We start from the raw sequence: 17,195 nt of genomic DNA, 5'->3' as shown, positions 1-17,195 counted from the left end.
TAGCAAAAGATTCACATATAAACTAAAGAGCTTAATTGATGAATTTACATGCAGTCAAAATGTAGGAAGTTAAAGAACACCATTCCTTGGATGAACATAAAAATCTTAAATTTGATGAAGAGAAAAAAAAGAAAAAAAGGGATATGGCCTTAAAGTTTGCCATTAAATCTAAAGTAAGCATAGATAGACATTATTTTACTATGTTATGGAATTAGGTAGTTCAAGGAGTAGTCAGAATAAAAATTCTGTCATCATTTACTTACCCTCCACTTGTTCCAAACCTGTATGAGTTTCTTTCTTTAGTTGAACACAAAAGAAGATTGTATGCCTCTAGTTTGAGCTCCGTCACGTTATTTCTCTATCGTCTATTTTTTATTGTTGAAATCTATTTTATACACCATCATTTTCGTTTCTATAACGTGTGAATATATCCTCTATCGTATTCTACAACAAAAAAAATCAGAGCGCCTTGTTATCACTAGTTTTATTTTGATTTCCCGAGTCCGCTAGTAGCTTATAGCCCATTAGCATCACCAGCGTGGTTGTCGCTAAACCCGCGTGCATCGCTAATACTCTATTCACACACATTACAATTGCTTTACTCACTGTTACTTGCTTTAATGGCGGATGTTTGTCTACCTTTGAGTGCAGGTGACGACACGACACCGAATGCAGCTCGAGCTGGAGGCCCAGGAGAAGCAGATTCGGGTCCTGGAGCAGAGGCAGGCCCAGCTGAGAGAGCGGAGAGCCGCGCTGGAAACCTCCCGGGCTGACACTCACAAGTCCAGGGTAAGTATGCAGTGTGCTACTAACAGTCCCACCACCATTTCCCCCCGTGTGTTTCTCTGCACAGGCCCGGTGTACCCAGGACGCGATCTGCCCAGATGTCCTTCACTCCGGCGCCGGGACACCACGGACCCTGGGTGCATCCGCAATGGAGGACGCGAGCCAGGCCCCAGGCGACGACCTCTCCCCCTCCGGTCTTCGAAATCTCCACACGGAACCGCTTCTCTCCCCTCCGCGAGACGGAACACGACGCTGTGAACGTTGGAGACTCCATCGTCCGACACGTCCGTGCTACGTTAGCCGAAGGTAAAGTGCACACTCACTGTTTCCCTGGTGCTCGTGTTCTTGATGTTTCTGCGCAGATACCCGCGATCCTGAAGGTCGACGAGAGCCCCAGAGCGGTCGTGCTTCATGCCGGGGTTAACAACACCACGCAGCGGCAGACGGAGACACTGAAGAGGGACTTCAGGAGCCTGATCGAGACGGTTCGCAGCACGACGCCCGCGACGACGATCATCGTGTCAGGACCACTGCCCACGTATCGACGAGGACACGAAAGGTTCAGTAGACTTTTTGCTCTAAATGAATGGTTATTGTCATGGTGTAAAGAACAGAAACTGCTCTTTGTTAATAATTGGAATCTTTTCTGGGTGCGACCTAGGCTTTTTCGCGCTGATGGCCTGCACCCCAGGAGAGTCGGAGCGGAGCTGCTCTCGGACAACATCTCCAGGACTCTACTAGTATATGACTAGTAAGCCAATTCTCAAATAACTGCTATGATGGCTTTTGTTCTACCCGCTTAAATGTTAGAAGTACTGGCGCTGTCCAATCTATTAAGACTGTGTCTGTTCCCCGAATAGTGAGGTCAAAATATAAATTTAATGTAGGATCTAGAAAAAATCTTATCGTGATTAAACCAGAAAAACGTAAAATAAATGAACAAAAAACATTTTTAAAGTTTGGGCTCATAAACATTAGATCACTCACACCCAAAGCAGTTATTGTAAATGAAATGATCACAGATAATAGTTTTGATGTACTCTGCTTGACTGAAACCTGGCTAAAACCAAATGATTATATTGGTCTAAATGAGTCTACTCCACCAAACAACTGTTATAAGCATGAGCCCCGTCAGACTGGTTGTGGTGGCGGTGTTGCAATATTCTCAATGTTACCCAGAAAACAGGATACAGGTTTAAATGATTTGAAATACTTATGCTTAATGTTACACTGTCAGATATGCAAAAGAAATCTATTGTCTCTTTCTCTGGCTACTGTGTATAGACCACCAGGGCCATATACAGAATTCCTAAAAGAATTTGGAGATTTCCTTTCAGACCTGTTGGTTACCGCTGATAAAGCGCTAATTTTCGGAGATTTTAACATTCATATTGATAATACAAATGATGCATTAGGACTTGCGTTTACTAACTTTGAAACTGTTTTGGAGTAAAGCAAAATGTCACCGGGCCCACTCATCGTTTTAATCAAACTCAAGAATTAATTATATCGCATGGAATCGATCTTACTGACATAGATATCGTACCTCAAAGTGATGATGTTACTGACCATTTCCTTGTATCGTGCATTTTGCGTATTGATGATAATAACTATATAGCTTCGCGTTATCGTCCAGGCATAACTATTGTTCCAGCCACCAAAGACAGATTCGCAAATAACCTGCCTGATTTATCTCAACTGCTCTGTGTACCCATAAATACACATGAACTAGACAAAATGACTGGCAACATGGGCACTATCTTCTCTAATACATTAGAAGCTGTTGCCCTCATCAAATTGAAAAAGGTTAGAGAAAAAATTACTGTGCCATGGTACAACAGTAATACCCACGCTCTCAAGAAAGAAACTCGTAGTCTTGAGCGCAAATGAAGAAAAACGAACTTGGAAGTTTTTAGAATTGCGTGGAAAAACAGTATGTCCAGCTATAGACAGGCTCTAAAAACTGCCAGGGCCGAGCATATCCACAAACTCACAGAAAACAACCAAAACAATCCAAGGTTTTTATTTAGCACAGTGGCTAGATTAACATATAACCAGACGCCTCCCGATCTAAATATTCCCTCACAGTTAAATAGTAATGACTTTATGAATTTCTTCACTGATAAAATAGATAACATCAGAAATACAATAACAAATGTAGATTCTACAGCGTCTAATATTTTAGTTTTATCCATCGCACCCAAAGATAAACTGCAGTGCTTTACAACTATAGGACAGGAAGAGCTAAATAAACTTATCACTGCATCTAAACCAACAACATGTTTATTAGATCCTGTACCCACTAAATTACTGAAAGAGTTGTTTACCTGTAGCAGAAAAAAACGCTTCTCAATATTATTAACTTGTCGTTATCTTTAGGTCACGTCCCAAAATCATTCAAGCTGGCGGTTATTAAGCCTCTTATTAAGAAACCACAACTAGATCCTAGTGAACTGGCACATTACAGACCCATTTCAAATCTTCCATTTATGTCTAAAATTTTAGAAAAAGTTGTGTCTGCTCAATTGTGTTCCTACCTGCAAAAAAATGATCTCTATGAAGAATTTCAGTCGGGTTTCAGGCCCCATCATAGCACAGAAACTGCACTTGTTAAAATTACAAATGACTTGCTTCTTGCTTCAGATCAAGGCTGCATCTCATTGCTAGTTTTACTTGATCTTAGTGCTGCGTTCGACACCATAGATCACGACATTCTCATAGATAGATTACAAAACTATACAGGTATCCAAGGGCAGGCTTTAAGATGGTTTAGATCCTACCTGTCCGATCACTACCACTTTGTTTATTTAAATGGGGAGTCATCTCATTTATCACCAGTAAAATATGGAGTGCCACAAGGATCTGTCCTAGGTCCTCTGTTATTTTCAATATACATGGTGCCCCTTGGTAATATCATTAGAAAATATGGGATTAGTTTCCACTGTTATGCTGATGATACTCAACTATATATCTCAACAAGACCAGGTGAAACTTCTAAAATTATCTAAGCTAACAGAGTGTGTTAAAAATGTAAAAGATTGGATGACCAATAATTTTCTCCTATGATTACAATTTGCAATTAGACGGATGTACTGTTACTTCCTCTACTGTCAAAAATCTGGGTGTTATATTAGACAGTAACTTGTCTTTTGAAAATCATATTTGCCATGTTACAAAAACAGCATTCTTTCATCTTAGAAACATTGCCAAGCTACGAAACATGTTACCTGTTCCTGATGCAGAAAAGCTAGTTCATGCATTCATGACCTCTAGACTGGACTACTGTAATGCACTGCTAGGTGCTTGTCCTGCATCCTCAATAAACAAGCTACAGGTAGTCCAAAATGCAGCGGCTAGAGTCCTTACCAGGTCTAGAAAATATGATCATATTATCCCAAAACTACAGTCTCTGCACTGGCTACCTATTAAGTTCCGTATCAGTAACAAAATATTATTACTTACTTATAAGGCCCTTAATGGCTTAGCTCCTGCGTACCTAACTAGTCTTCTACCACGCTACAACCCATCACGCTCCCTTAGGTCACAAAACGCTGGACTTTTGATAGTACCTAGGATAGCAAAGTCCACTAAAGGAGGTAGAGCTTTTTCGCATTTGGCTCCCAAACTCTGGAATAGCCTTCCTGATAATGTTTGGGCTTCAGACACACTTCCTCTGTTTAAATCTAGATTAAAAACACACCTCTTTGGCCAAGCATTCAAATAATGCATCTTATAATTTTGGACTGCAGTTATATCTGATCAAATGCACATTATTATTCTTTAGCTTGGGTTAAACTAATTACTAATTTACTTGGCCGGAACAGCAGCTACGCTAATTATGTCTCTATTTGTTTGTCTCTATTTACATCCCGTGGTAACTAGGATTTACACAAGCTCCAGTCTGGATCCAGAACACCTGAGAAGAGATGATGCCAACCCCTCAGAGGACCTCAGATGATGCTAACCCAGAGACAACACATACAGAACTACCACATTTTGCTATAAGTTTGATTGCATAATTGCTGTTAATAGTGTTAATCGTCTGTTTGTTACGTCTTTTATTGATTTTTCTGAACATTACTGGCATATGCACATGAACTGACAGTCACCACTGATAAGCTACTACTAAATATTGTAGAAACTTAATTTTCTGTAAAGTTGCTTTGCAATGATTTGTATCGTAAAAAGCGCTATACAAATAAACTTGAATTGAATGAATTGAAAAGAATGTTGGTATCCGAACAGTTGATGGGCACCACTGACTTCCATATTAGGGAAAAAAATATTATGGAAGTCAACGGTTCCCATCAATTTTCAAACAGTGCCGCACACTCAGTAGTAAGATGTGTGGAAATGAAGCCGGGCTACTCACCACGGCTCTCGTACATGCTCCTGGACTGCGCCCAGATCTTAAAGGGGTCCGGTTTCTTCTGGAGTGTCCCATTGGCTGCAGAGGTGTCAAAGGGGGGCAGGACAGGCAGTGGCTGGGTAGGAGGAGGCGGCATGGGTGGAGGGCCCCCCAGGGTGTCAGTTGGCAAGATGGGCTCTGGGCGGCCGGGCGAGTCTGTGTGTGTGCTGCGGTGACTGCATATGCTGTGCTGAGAACTGCCCTGACTGTCCTTCCTTTCCAACTGCTGAGAGACACAGAGATTCAGGACTAGTTGACCAAGAAATCTCTAGTCATAATTTACCCATTATCATGTTATTTCAAACTAGCATGTTTTTTTTTTTTTTTTTTTTTTCTGCAGTTGAACACAAAAGGAGATGTCCAAGGCAAATGATATACAGGATACTGCCACACTGCCGAGGACAAACACTTTCCAACACTACAATAAAGTAGTTTATACAAAGTCTTCTGAAGCCATATAACACTTTAACTTTTCATTTTAATTTTTGGAACAGTCCAAAAATTAAGTTGTCCACAGACAGTTGCTTCTGTCGCAGTGGAGAATCTCATTCACACTTGTGTCTTTTAGACATCATGGATGTCTTTTAGAATGACAGAATAATATGTGGAGAGAGAAAGAAAAGGAAAGAAAATGAAATTTAGTGCAAGAGAGGGAATGGAATGAGAAACAAACAAAAAAGAGGCCATGCCTAAAAATAGACAGTTCATGGAAAGAATGGATAGAGAGGAGCAACACAATCCCACAAAGTCGATTCGTTGAGTTTGTACCTATAATTCAAGCACACAACACATTCAGCAACTATCACACAAACACACACAGGGCCAAGAGTTTGCTGCAAAGCCAATTCTTGTCTTGATCTTATAAATTATTCACATTTCTTATTGGATATGTATAATTTCATTCACCTGACATGATAATGTTTTATTAAATGCTAACACCTAGATTATTACACTCCCAGATAAAAACATGAGCGGTGCTTTTTCATGCTAATGTCGCTTCCACAATGCTAGAGTGTTGTGGGTGATTGTCAGCACATTGCTATGCGGTTACTATGGCATTGTGTTGTTCTTAGTGCATTGCTATTGGGGTACAGGGATGTATTGGGTGGTTGCCAGGACATAATTAAATGCACAACTGAGGCAAAAGTGAAGAGCTAAGCAAGCATAAGCAATCATGAAGTATGGTCATTATTTAACATGCAATAAGTAGTAGCCTTGTCAAGATATTGCAGAAAACACTACAGTGGGCATTTATGTCAGCTATATATTATATGATAATGGTTTGAGACATCAGAAAGTTTTGTAACCTTTTGCCAACATGCTTCAATGATGATCTTGTGAAATCTGGTCAAAAGAAGACCGTACGCTGCCTGCATTCAGCTCATATTCTCCAAAATGGCGCTACGGCGATGTGGAGAGACACAGAGGAGACGACTTGTTGAATAAAGTCGTTATTTTTGTTTTCTTTGTGTACAAAAAGTATTCTCGTCGCTTCATAATGTTACCATTGAACCACTGATGGCAGATGGACTATTCTGACAATGCTTTTCATATTTTTCTGGACCTTGACAGTGTAAGTTACTTAGCAGTCTATGGGACAGTCTCAAGCCTCCCGGTTTTCATCCAAAATATCTTAAATTGTGTTCCTAAGATGAACGAATCTTTTATGGATTTAGAACGACATGGGGGTAAGTGATTAATGACAAAATTGTCATTTTGGGGTGGAGTATCCCTTTAAGTTAGATATTTCCTTATTAACAAAAGAATAACAACAAAAAGAATTAAACGGTTAAAGATGAAAGGGCCCTCTCACCCGGGCTCACCGCCAGCGGGTGGCTTTAGTAAAACAGCGAACAGCAAGAAATATGCGTTTAATGTGGTAAATATAAGAGGAATATGTCAAAGTCATTTATATGTGCCAATCTTCCTGCTGCCAGCTGGTGGCGCTATGACTATAACTGGATTTTTGCATGTAGATTTCTTCAGTCCAGCAATTTTATCAAGCATATGAAATTTAGTGCAGATTGAACATGGAATGTTTGAGTTAGTATAAAGCATGATATGTCCTATTGCCAACAGGTGGCGCTATGATTATAACTGAATATTGGCATGTAGATGTCTTAAGGCCAGGACTTTTGCCAAACATGTGAAGTTTGGGGCAGATCGGATAATGCATGTTTAAGTTAGTGTAAAACAAGTAATTTCGTGTTGCCAGCAGGTGGCGGTATGATTATAATGGAAATATTGGCCTTAAGATCTGTTAAGGCCAGGACTCTTATCAAACATGTGAAGTTTAGGGCAGATCAGACATTGCATGTTTAAGTTAGTGTGAAACAAGATATTTCCTGTTGCCAGCAGGTGGCGCTATAATTATGATTGAATATTGGTCTTTAGATGTGTTCAGGCCAGGACTCTTATAAAACGTGTGACGTTTGAGGCAGATTGGGCATTGTATGCATGAGTTACAACAACTTCCTGTTTCATTAGTATCGACAGCATGCTTTAGTACTTAGTAAGTGTTGCTAGCATGTTTGAGAATATTTCTAGCATGTTTAGCACACAATGGCATATTTTACTGTGTTGCTAATAGTGCATAACAGTTTAAAACATGTTACTTCCTGTTGCCAGGAGGTGGCGCTATGACTATAACCAAATATGAACATGCAGATATCTTCAGGCCAAGACTCTAATCAAACTTGTGAAGTTTGAGGCAGAATGGACATTGTATGCATGAGTTACAACAACTTCCTTTTTCACTGCATTAGTAGCATGCTTTAGCACTTAGCTAAGTGTTGCTAGCATGTTTTAGTTTGTTTCTAGCATGTTGCCAGCCTATTTAACACTTGTTGACGGTTTTTAATGTTCCTAGGATTCCATAACAGTGTTAAACATGTCACTTCCTGTTACCAGCAGGTGGCGCTATGACTATAACTGAATTTGGTCATGGGTGTTTGTTCAGGACAGAACACCTATCACACGTGTGAAGTTTGGGGTAGATTGGACATTGCTTGCCTGAGTTACAGCAACTTCCTGTTTCATGGGCGAAACATCAAATTTTGTCAGGCCGCCAGGGACACACCCCTTGATGAAAACTCAAGCTCTTCAACAATTTAACGTCACAAAGGTCTTATGATGACCCTCACCAAATTTGAAGATGATCAAAACTGTAGGAGGAGTTCGTTAAAGTATGAGGCATGGAAATGGCAAAAACTGCACAAAAATCATACAGGAAATCCTGTTCGGTTTTGGATTTTGTACCAAGAGACGTTTTTGTAGGTAATGGTCTGTAACACGTCTGTATCAATTTTCATGCATGTACGTAAAACGTAGCTCGAAAGCGCACTTCGTTGAAATTTTACAGGTGGCCCTATTGAGCCATTTTGCCACACCCACTTCTGAAACCTATATCAGATGTAAATTTTCGCCAGTTCTGATGCGTGTGCAAAGTTTCGTGAGTTTTGGAGCATGTTTAGGCCCTCAAAAATTAGATTCACTTTGGAGAAGAAGAAGAAGAAGAAGAAGAAGAAGAAGAAGAAGATGAGGAAGGAGAAGTAGTAACGGAGCAATTCCAATTGAATCACACAAACCTTGCACCTGTTTATAGTGTACATTGTTAATCTGAGTGTGTGTGTGTGTGAGAGAGAGAGAGAGAGAGAGAGAGAGAGAGAGAGAGAGACAGAGAGACAGAGAGAGGTGATTTGAGTGAGTGTGATTTATTAATATTTGTGAGTTAATGTGTGTGCACGTGTATGTGTGCAAGTTTTTTGGGTGTTTTTTTGTGTATGCATGGTTGGGTTCGCAACTGTATGATTTTTTTTCATGACCAATTATTAGACAATTAAACATACAAATGCCAAAAAAAAAAAAACTTACAAAAAAAAAAAAATACATTTGATAGTGCTCACAAACTGTATTTTAATGCAGCCAAATTCTCAATAAAACTGTTTTCACTGTTATATCTTTCTGTTTCTGTTGTAAGACAATGGGATGAATATGAAATAGAGACTGAAAGTGGCCCATTAAGACTACCAGCTCTCCATTAGATGTTAATCTGCACAAAAATCCTGATTCATAATCATGACGTCGTCTAATGAAATCAGATACACATAAGACAAAGACAATGGCTGAGCTGTGATTTCGGCTTTTTTTGCATGTAAAATAGTTAGAAGTGACAGAATATCTTGTTTAACCTAAAACACTGCCTCTCAGCCGCTTGCTGAACAGAACAGACGCAGAGAGAGGTGTGCGCTGGGAAAGAGAGACCTCGCGCTCGTGCGACAGTACTGGAAGTTGGCAACACTGCGCATGCTAAATCTATCGACAAAGTCGCTAAGTTGGCAACACTGAGCACGCTCTGCTTGCCTGCTGCGTCACTTCGTTAGGTTGCAAAAATAAACAAACATATTTATTGAATGAAAGACAAGTTATTTCAAGTCATTTAACTCAAGTCCGAGTCAAGTCTCAAGTCATGAATATCAAATCAAAGTCAAGTCAAGTCTTTTATGAATATTTCTCAAGCAAGTCTCAAGTCCTAAAATTTGCGACTTAAGTCTGACTCAAGTCAAGTCATGTGACTCGAGTCCCCCACCTCTGACAGAAGTATGACCATATTCTGTCAACACTGCACTGGCTCCATATTAAATATTGTATAGATTTTAAAATCTTGTTTTTTACTTATAAAGCCCTGAGTGGTTTAGCACCTCAGTATTTGAACCAGCTCCTGTTACATTATAGTCCTCCACGTCCGCTGTGTTCTCAAAACTCTGGCAATTTGATAATACCTAGAATATCAAAATCAACTGCGGGCGGCAGATCCTTCTCCTATTTAGCGCCCAAACTCTGGAATAACCCACCTAACATTGTTCGGGAGGCAGACACACTCTTGCAGTTTAAATCTAGATTAAAGACCCATCTCTTTAACCTTGCTTACACATAACATACTAATACGCTTCTAATATTAAAATCCGTTAAAGGATTTTTAGGCTGCATTAATTAGGTCATCCGGAATTGGGAACACTTCCATAACACCCGATGTACTTGCTACATCATTAGAAGAATGGCATCTACGCTAATATTAGTTTGTTACTCTCTTATTCCGAGGTCACCGTAGCCACCAGATCCAGTCTGTATCCAGATCAGAGGGTCACTGCAGTCACCCGGATCCAGTACGTATCCAGCCCAGATGGTGGATCAGCACCTACAAAGGACCTCTACAATCCTGAATGTCAGTCGAGACCAGGACAACTAGATGAGCCCCAGATCCCCTTTAAAGACCTTGTCTCCTAGACGGCCACCGGGACAAGACCACAGGAACCAGTTGAGTCCTCTGCACAATCTGACTTTGCTGCAGCCTGGAATTGAACTGCTGGTTTCGTCTGGTCAGAGGAGAACTGGCCCCCCAACTGAGCCTGGTTTCTCCCAAGGTTTTTTCTCCATTCTGTCTCTGATGGAGTTTTGGTTCCTTGCCGCTGTCACCTCTGGTTTGCTTAGTTGGGGATACTTCATTTCCAGCGATATCGTAGACTTGATTGCAAATGATTGCACAGATATGATTTAAAATGAACTGAGCTGCATGATGACATCACTGCATTCAATGATGAACTGCCTTTAACTGAAAATTTAGTGTTTACTATTGTCATTTTGCATTATTGACACACTATTTTCCTAATTAATACTGTAAAGCTGCTTTGACACAATCTGTATTGTTAAAAGCGCTATATAAATAAAGGTGACTTGACTTGACTTTACCTCCTTAGTTTAAGCTTCTGGTTTCGCTACCGTTCGGACGTTCTTGCTTACTGACTCGACTTGACTATTTTATGCCAAAATACAGGAACATAATAAACAAAATTAGCAATTTTTCAGTATACAAAACTTCTTAGGTAGCTTCAAGACCTGATGACTGTGACATATACTCGATATGTAAAAGTGTTAAGCAGATAAAGCCTCACGTCCACTTTGGCACCTTCGAACCGTTATAGAAGAACAGATTGGTTTAACATCATGAATGCAACAGTGGTTTGAATAGTCAAGGATGAATTTAAAAAGTAGGTGTTTGACATCAAATGGCAAACAGACTTAATGACCAGCTGTGAAAAATGATCTTAGGAACAGAAGGAAGCAAGATGGCCAATGGACAAAATCACCAACAGTTATAAGCATTTTTGCACTTTTTGAAATATCTTTTTTCACTAGGATTTGGCAATACACTTGTAAGTCTGAGGGATTTTTAGGGGCCAAGTCCAGAAGGGGCTGTAGCCCCTATTCTTTAGTTTTTATGTTTTCTTTATTTTTCTTCCCCAATGGGAGTCTATGGCAGCCCTATGAATGGAACACAGGAAAATAATGAAATTTGTAGAAATGGTCATGAATAGTGATCTGACCAATTTTCAAAAATTTACTTTTCAAACGGTTATAACTTTTGAATGAAATTTAGTTCATTTCATTACTCTCTTCATGTTGACCACATTCAATAGCTTACATTCGGACTCTGCCCATTACAGTAGTGGCCGTTTTGAAAACTACAGTTTTTTTTTTTTCTATTCTACATGTCCAATTCTTCTGAAAATTTATGGAAATCTATGCAATAAGCCGCACAGAAATGATTAAACAGATTTTGATATTCATCTTTGTTCAAATGTTATGATGACATTTAAACAGTTGGTCAAAAAAATCATGATTCCTTGGGCAATAGCGAATCTGTGGATGTCAGTTATGCCTGTCCGCCATTTTTAAATGTGTCAAAAACTGTAATATCTTTTAAACCATTTGTGACATATCTACACAAAAACTGATAGGGATCAATAAAAAAAAAACCTTTAAACACAAAACAACCAGTGTTCCAGAGATATATATATATTTTTTTTGAAAAAAAATTTATAACTTAAAAAAACATATAACAAATTAAAACATTTTCCAAACTTTGTTATCCCATTATCCTTTTTTTCCCAGGCTTGCGCTGATTCAGGCAATATGTCATTTTCCAAATATCCAAATATATGCCTGTTCATCATATTGAAGTAAATGAAAAAACTGTTTTTTTTCGCTACTCCTCCTATAAATTTTGTCAAAATCTGATCAGATGATCTTTTGATTGAGCCGGACGGTCCGTGTACGGTCCGTGTACTTTTGCATCCATTCATTTTTCATTTTTTAACCAGAAATGAAATACGGAAAATGCGGTTTCTTCTTTAATGGTTCAAACACTGATGAATAGAATAAGCAGACACAAACTAATTTTCATTATTCAAAATTCGTATCGTCGTGTCAGGACCACTGCCCACATATCGACGAGGACACAAAAGGTTCAGTAGACTTTTTGCTCTAAATGAATGGTTATTGTCATGGTGTTAAGAACAGAAACTGCTCTTTGCTAATAATTGGAATCTTTTCTGGGAGCGTCCTAGGCTTTTTTGCGCTGATGGCCTGCACCCCAGGAGAGTCGGCGCGGATCTCCTCTCGGACAACATCTCCAGGATCACCCGCTTAAATGTTAGAAGTACTTGCGCTGTCCAATCTATTAAGACTGTGTCTGTTCCCCGAATAGTGAGGTCAAAAAAAAAATATAACTCAAACACAAAGAAAAAAATCTTATCGTGATTAAACCAGAAAAACTTAAAATAAATGAACAAAAACAATTTTTAAAGTTTGGGCTCATAAACATTAGATCACTCACACCCAAAGCAGTAATTGTAAATGAAATGATCACAGATAATAGTTTTTTGATGTACTCTGCTTGACTGAAACCTGGCTAAAACCAAATGATTATATTGGTCTAAATGAGTCTACTCCATCAAACTACTGTTATAAACATGAGCCCCGTCAGACTGGTTGTGGCGGAGGTGTTGCAACAATATATAGTGATATTCTCAATGTTACCCAGAAAATAGGATACAGGTTTAAATCATTCTAAATACTTCTGCTTAATGTTACACTTTCAGATATGCAAAAGAAATCTATTGTATCTCTTTCTCTGGCTACTGTGTATAGACCACCAGGGCCATATACAGAATTCCTAAAAGAATTTGGAGATTTCCTCTCAGACCTGTTGGTTACCGCTGATAAAGCGCTAATTTTCGGAGATTTTAACATTCATGTTGATAATACAAAGGATGCATTAGGACTTGCGTTTACTGACTTATTAAACTGTTTTGGAGTAAAGTAAAATGTCACCGGGCCCACTCATCGTTTTAATCATACGCTAGATTTAATTATATCGCATGGAATCGATCTTACTGACATAGATATCATACCTCAAAGTGATGATGTTACTGACCATTTCCTTGTATCGTGCATTCTGCGTATTGATGATAATAACTATATAGCTTCGCGTTATTATCCGGGCAGAACTATTTTTCCAGCCACCAAAGACAGATTCACAAATAACCTGCCTGATTTATCTCAACTGCTCTGTGTACCCATAAATACACATGAACTAGACGAAATGACTGGCAACATGGGCACTATCTTCTCTAATAAATTAGAAGCTGTTGCCCCCATCAAATTGAAAAAGGTTAGAGAAAACCGAACTGTGCCATGGTACAACATTAATACCCACTCTCTCAAGAAAGAAACTCGTAGTCTTGAGCGCAAATGGAGAAAAACTAACTTGGAAGTTTTTAGAATTGCGTGGAAAAACAGTATGTCCAGCTATAGACAGGCTCTTAAAACTGCCAGGGCCGAGCATATCCACAAACTCATAGAAAACAACCAAAACAATCCAAGGTTTTTATTTAGCACAGTGGCTAGATTAACAAATAACCAGACGCCACCCGATCTAAATATTCCCTCACAGTTAAATAGTAATGACTTTATGAATTTCTTCACTGATAAAATAGATAACATCAGAAATACAATAACAAATGTAGATTCTATAGCGTCTAATACTTTAGTTTTATCCATCGCACCCAAAGATAAACTGCAGTGCTTTACAACTATAGGACAGGAAGAGCTAATTAAACTTATCACTGCATATAAACCAACAAAATGTTTATTAGATCCTGTACCCACTAAATTACTGAAAGAGTTGTTACCTGTAGCAGATACAGGTATCCAAGGGCAGGCTTTAAGATGGTTTAGATCCTACCTGTCCGATCGCTACCACTTTGTTTATTTAAATGGGGAGTCATCTCATTTATCACCAGTAAAATATGGAGTGCCACAAGGATCTGTCCTAGGTCCTCTGCTATTTTCAAAATACATGTTGCCCCTTGGTAATATCATTAGAAAATACGGGATTAGTTTCCACTTTTATGCTGATGATACTCAACTATATATCTCAACAAGACCAGGTGAAACTTCTAAAATAATCTAAGCTAGCAGAGTGTGTTAAAAATGTAAAAGATTGGATGACCAATAATTTTCTCCTATTAAATTCAGATAAGACAGAGATATTACTTATAAAACAAAAAAAACATTACACAAAATCTCTTAGATTACAATTTGCAATTAGACGGATGTACTGTTACTTCCTCTACTGTCAAAAATCTGGGTGTTATATTAGACAGTACCTTGTCTTTTGAAAATCATATTTCCCATGTTACAAAAACACCATTCTTCCATCTTAGAAACATTGCCAAGCTACGAAACATGTTACCGGTTTCTGATGCAGAAAAGCTAGTTCATGCATTCATGACCTCTAGACTGGACTATTGTAATGCACTGTTAGGTAGTTGTCCTGCATCCTCAATAAACAATAAACTCAATAAATTAAATCTAGATTAAAAACACACCTCTTTGGCCAAGCATTCAAATAATGCATCTCATAATTTTGGACTGCAGTTATATCTGATCAAATGCGCATTATTATTCTTTAGCTTGGTTTAAACTAATTAATTTTACTTGGCTAGAACAGCAGCTACGCTAATTATGTCTCTATTTGTTTCTCTGTTTCTGCTGGATTTACATCCCGTGGTAACTAGGATTTACACAAGCTCCAGTCTGGATCCAGAACACCTGAGAAGAGATTATGCCAACCCCTCAGAGGACATCAGGTGATGCTAACCCAGAGACAACATACAGAACTACCACATTTTACTATAAGTTTGATTGCATAATTGCTGTTAATAGTGTTAATCGTCTGTTTGTTTATGTCTTTTATTAATTTTTTTCTGAACATTTCTGCCGTATGCACATAAACTGACAGTCATCACTGATAAGCTACTACTAAATATTGTAGAAACTTAATTTCCTGTAAAGTTGCTTTGCAATGATTTGTATCGTAAAAAGCGTTATACAAATAATCTTGAATTGAATTGAATCATTTTTATGATTTTTAATGAAATACGAATTTTGAATAACGAAAATTAGTTTGTGTCTACTTATTGTATTCATCAGTGTTTAGTATATTAAAGAAGGAACCGCATTTTCTGTATTTCATTTCTGGGTTAAAAAATGAAAAACGAATGGACGCAAAAGTACACAGACCCCACACAGAAATGACTTTGGATTTTTGATATTTGTTTCCTTTCCAAAGAAATAAGAAGTCCTAATGAAAAGAGTGACAAGAAGAATTCACAGCCAAGATATGAGTGGAGTGAAGGAACAACCAGGAAATTACAAAGAAAGACAATAATGGATGGATATTGTTTACCTATATTTATACTTTTCCACTTAAAAGGTTTACCAATCATTTGGGTGCTTTTCCAAAGAACAGCACCCACCACACCAATACCACTGTGCATTTAACTGGAAACAGTATTAATATGTGATGTAACTTACATATTAAATGTCTTGTTTAAAATTGTTTTGTATTTATTTATTTATTTATTTTTTCAAAACAAGCATTCATTCTCGAGAGAAAGGTTTTGTCGAGTGCATAGTTAGACACAGATGAGACACAAAGATGAAAGTGCAACAATTTGACTGCAAAAAACTTTTTTTCCTATACTGATGTGCTGAGGAGAGAAATTAAAGGGAAGTTATCTTACCAGCAATTTGGGGCTCCTCTTGGGCTGCAAGACTCCTGTGAGACAGTGGCAGAGAGAAAGAGAAATCATCACCTTCGTACCATACACACACATAGCCACTCATATCAGACGCAGTCCTGAGCAGAGCCTCTGTCTAAGCACTGGAGTGCATGTGTGATATGTGTTCATGCATCAGCTCCTGCTTTGGATCCTGCTCCACCCACCCGTGTGTGTGTGTGTGTGTCTCTGATGCACTCACACACACACTCATGCACTCACTCACACACACACACACACACACACACACACACACACACACACACACACACACACACACACACACACACACACACACACACACTAACTCAACTCAAACACACACTCACTCACTAACTCACTCACTCACACACACATCATTTTTATCAAAGATCTAAAATGTCCATTTACAAATACATTGGGGAAAATATTTATTTGATCCCCTGCCGATTTTGTAAGTTTGCCCACTTACAAAGAAATGAAGGGTCTGTAATTTTTATGGTAGGTTTATTTTAACAGACAGAGACCAAGAAACCAAAAAATCCAGAAAAATAAACAAACAAACAAAAAAACGCATTTTATAAAGGTTAGAAATTGATTTGCATTTCAGTGAGTGAAATAAGTATTTGATCCCCAAGCAAAACATGACTTAGTACTTGGGGCAGAAACGCTTGTTGGCAAGCACAGAGGTAAGACGTTCCTTTTAGTTGGTCACCAGGTTTGCACACATCTTAGGAGGGATTTTGATCCACTCCTCTTTAAAGATTCTCTCTAAATCCTTAAGGTTTCTTGACTGTGATTTGGCAACTGGAAGTTTGAGCTCCCTCCACAGATTTTCTATAGGATTGAGGTCTGGAGACTGGTTCTGCCACTCCATGACCTTAATGTGCTTCTTCTTGAGACACTCCTTTGTTGCCTTGGCGGTATCAGAATCAGAATGAGCTTTATTGCCAGGTATGTTTACACCTACCATAAAAATTACAGACCCTTCATTTCTTTGTAAGTGGGCAAGCTAATAATAGAAATAGTATAAAAATGCATAATATTTACACATAAGA

General features: G+C 38.6%; 1 protein-coding gene across 11 annotated transcripts in view; it reads right to left on the bottom strand.

Annotated features, from left to right (window-relative positions):
• LOC109085513 (membrane-associated guanylate kinase, WW and PDZ domain-containing protein 1-like) overlaps positions 1 to 17,195 on the bottom strand; it is a 149,593-nt gene that overhangs the window by 16,122 nt on the left and 116,276 nt on the right. For 9 of the 11 annotated variants that reach the window (XM_042762972.1, XM_042762962.1, XM_042762968.1 and 6 more), the window contains 2 exons: positions 16,123 to 16,157; positions 5,159 to 5,420 (listed from right to left, as the gene is read on the bottom strand). In XM_042762972.1, coding sequence (XP_042618906.1) covers positions 5,159 to 5,420; positions 16,123 to 16,157 — 297 coding nt within the window. The remainder of the gene's footprint in view (positions 1 to 5,158; positions 5,421 to 16,122; positions 16,158 to 17,195) is intronic. The other 2 variants (XM_042762964.1, XM_042762974.1) reach the window with 1 other exon arrangement.

Source organism: Cyprinus carpio, chromosome A8, assembly GCF_018340385.1.
Source record: "Cyprinus carpio isolate SPL01 chromosome A8, ASM1834038v1, whole genome shotgun sequence".
Taxonomy (NCBI): domain Eukaryota; kingdom Metazoa; phylum Chordata; class Actinopteri; order Cypriniformes; family Cyprinidae; genus Cyprinus; species Cyprinus carpio.
The sequence above is the reverse complement of the archived record's forward strand: the minus strand, read 5'-3'. Positions and strand labels throughout refer to the sequence as shown.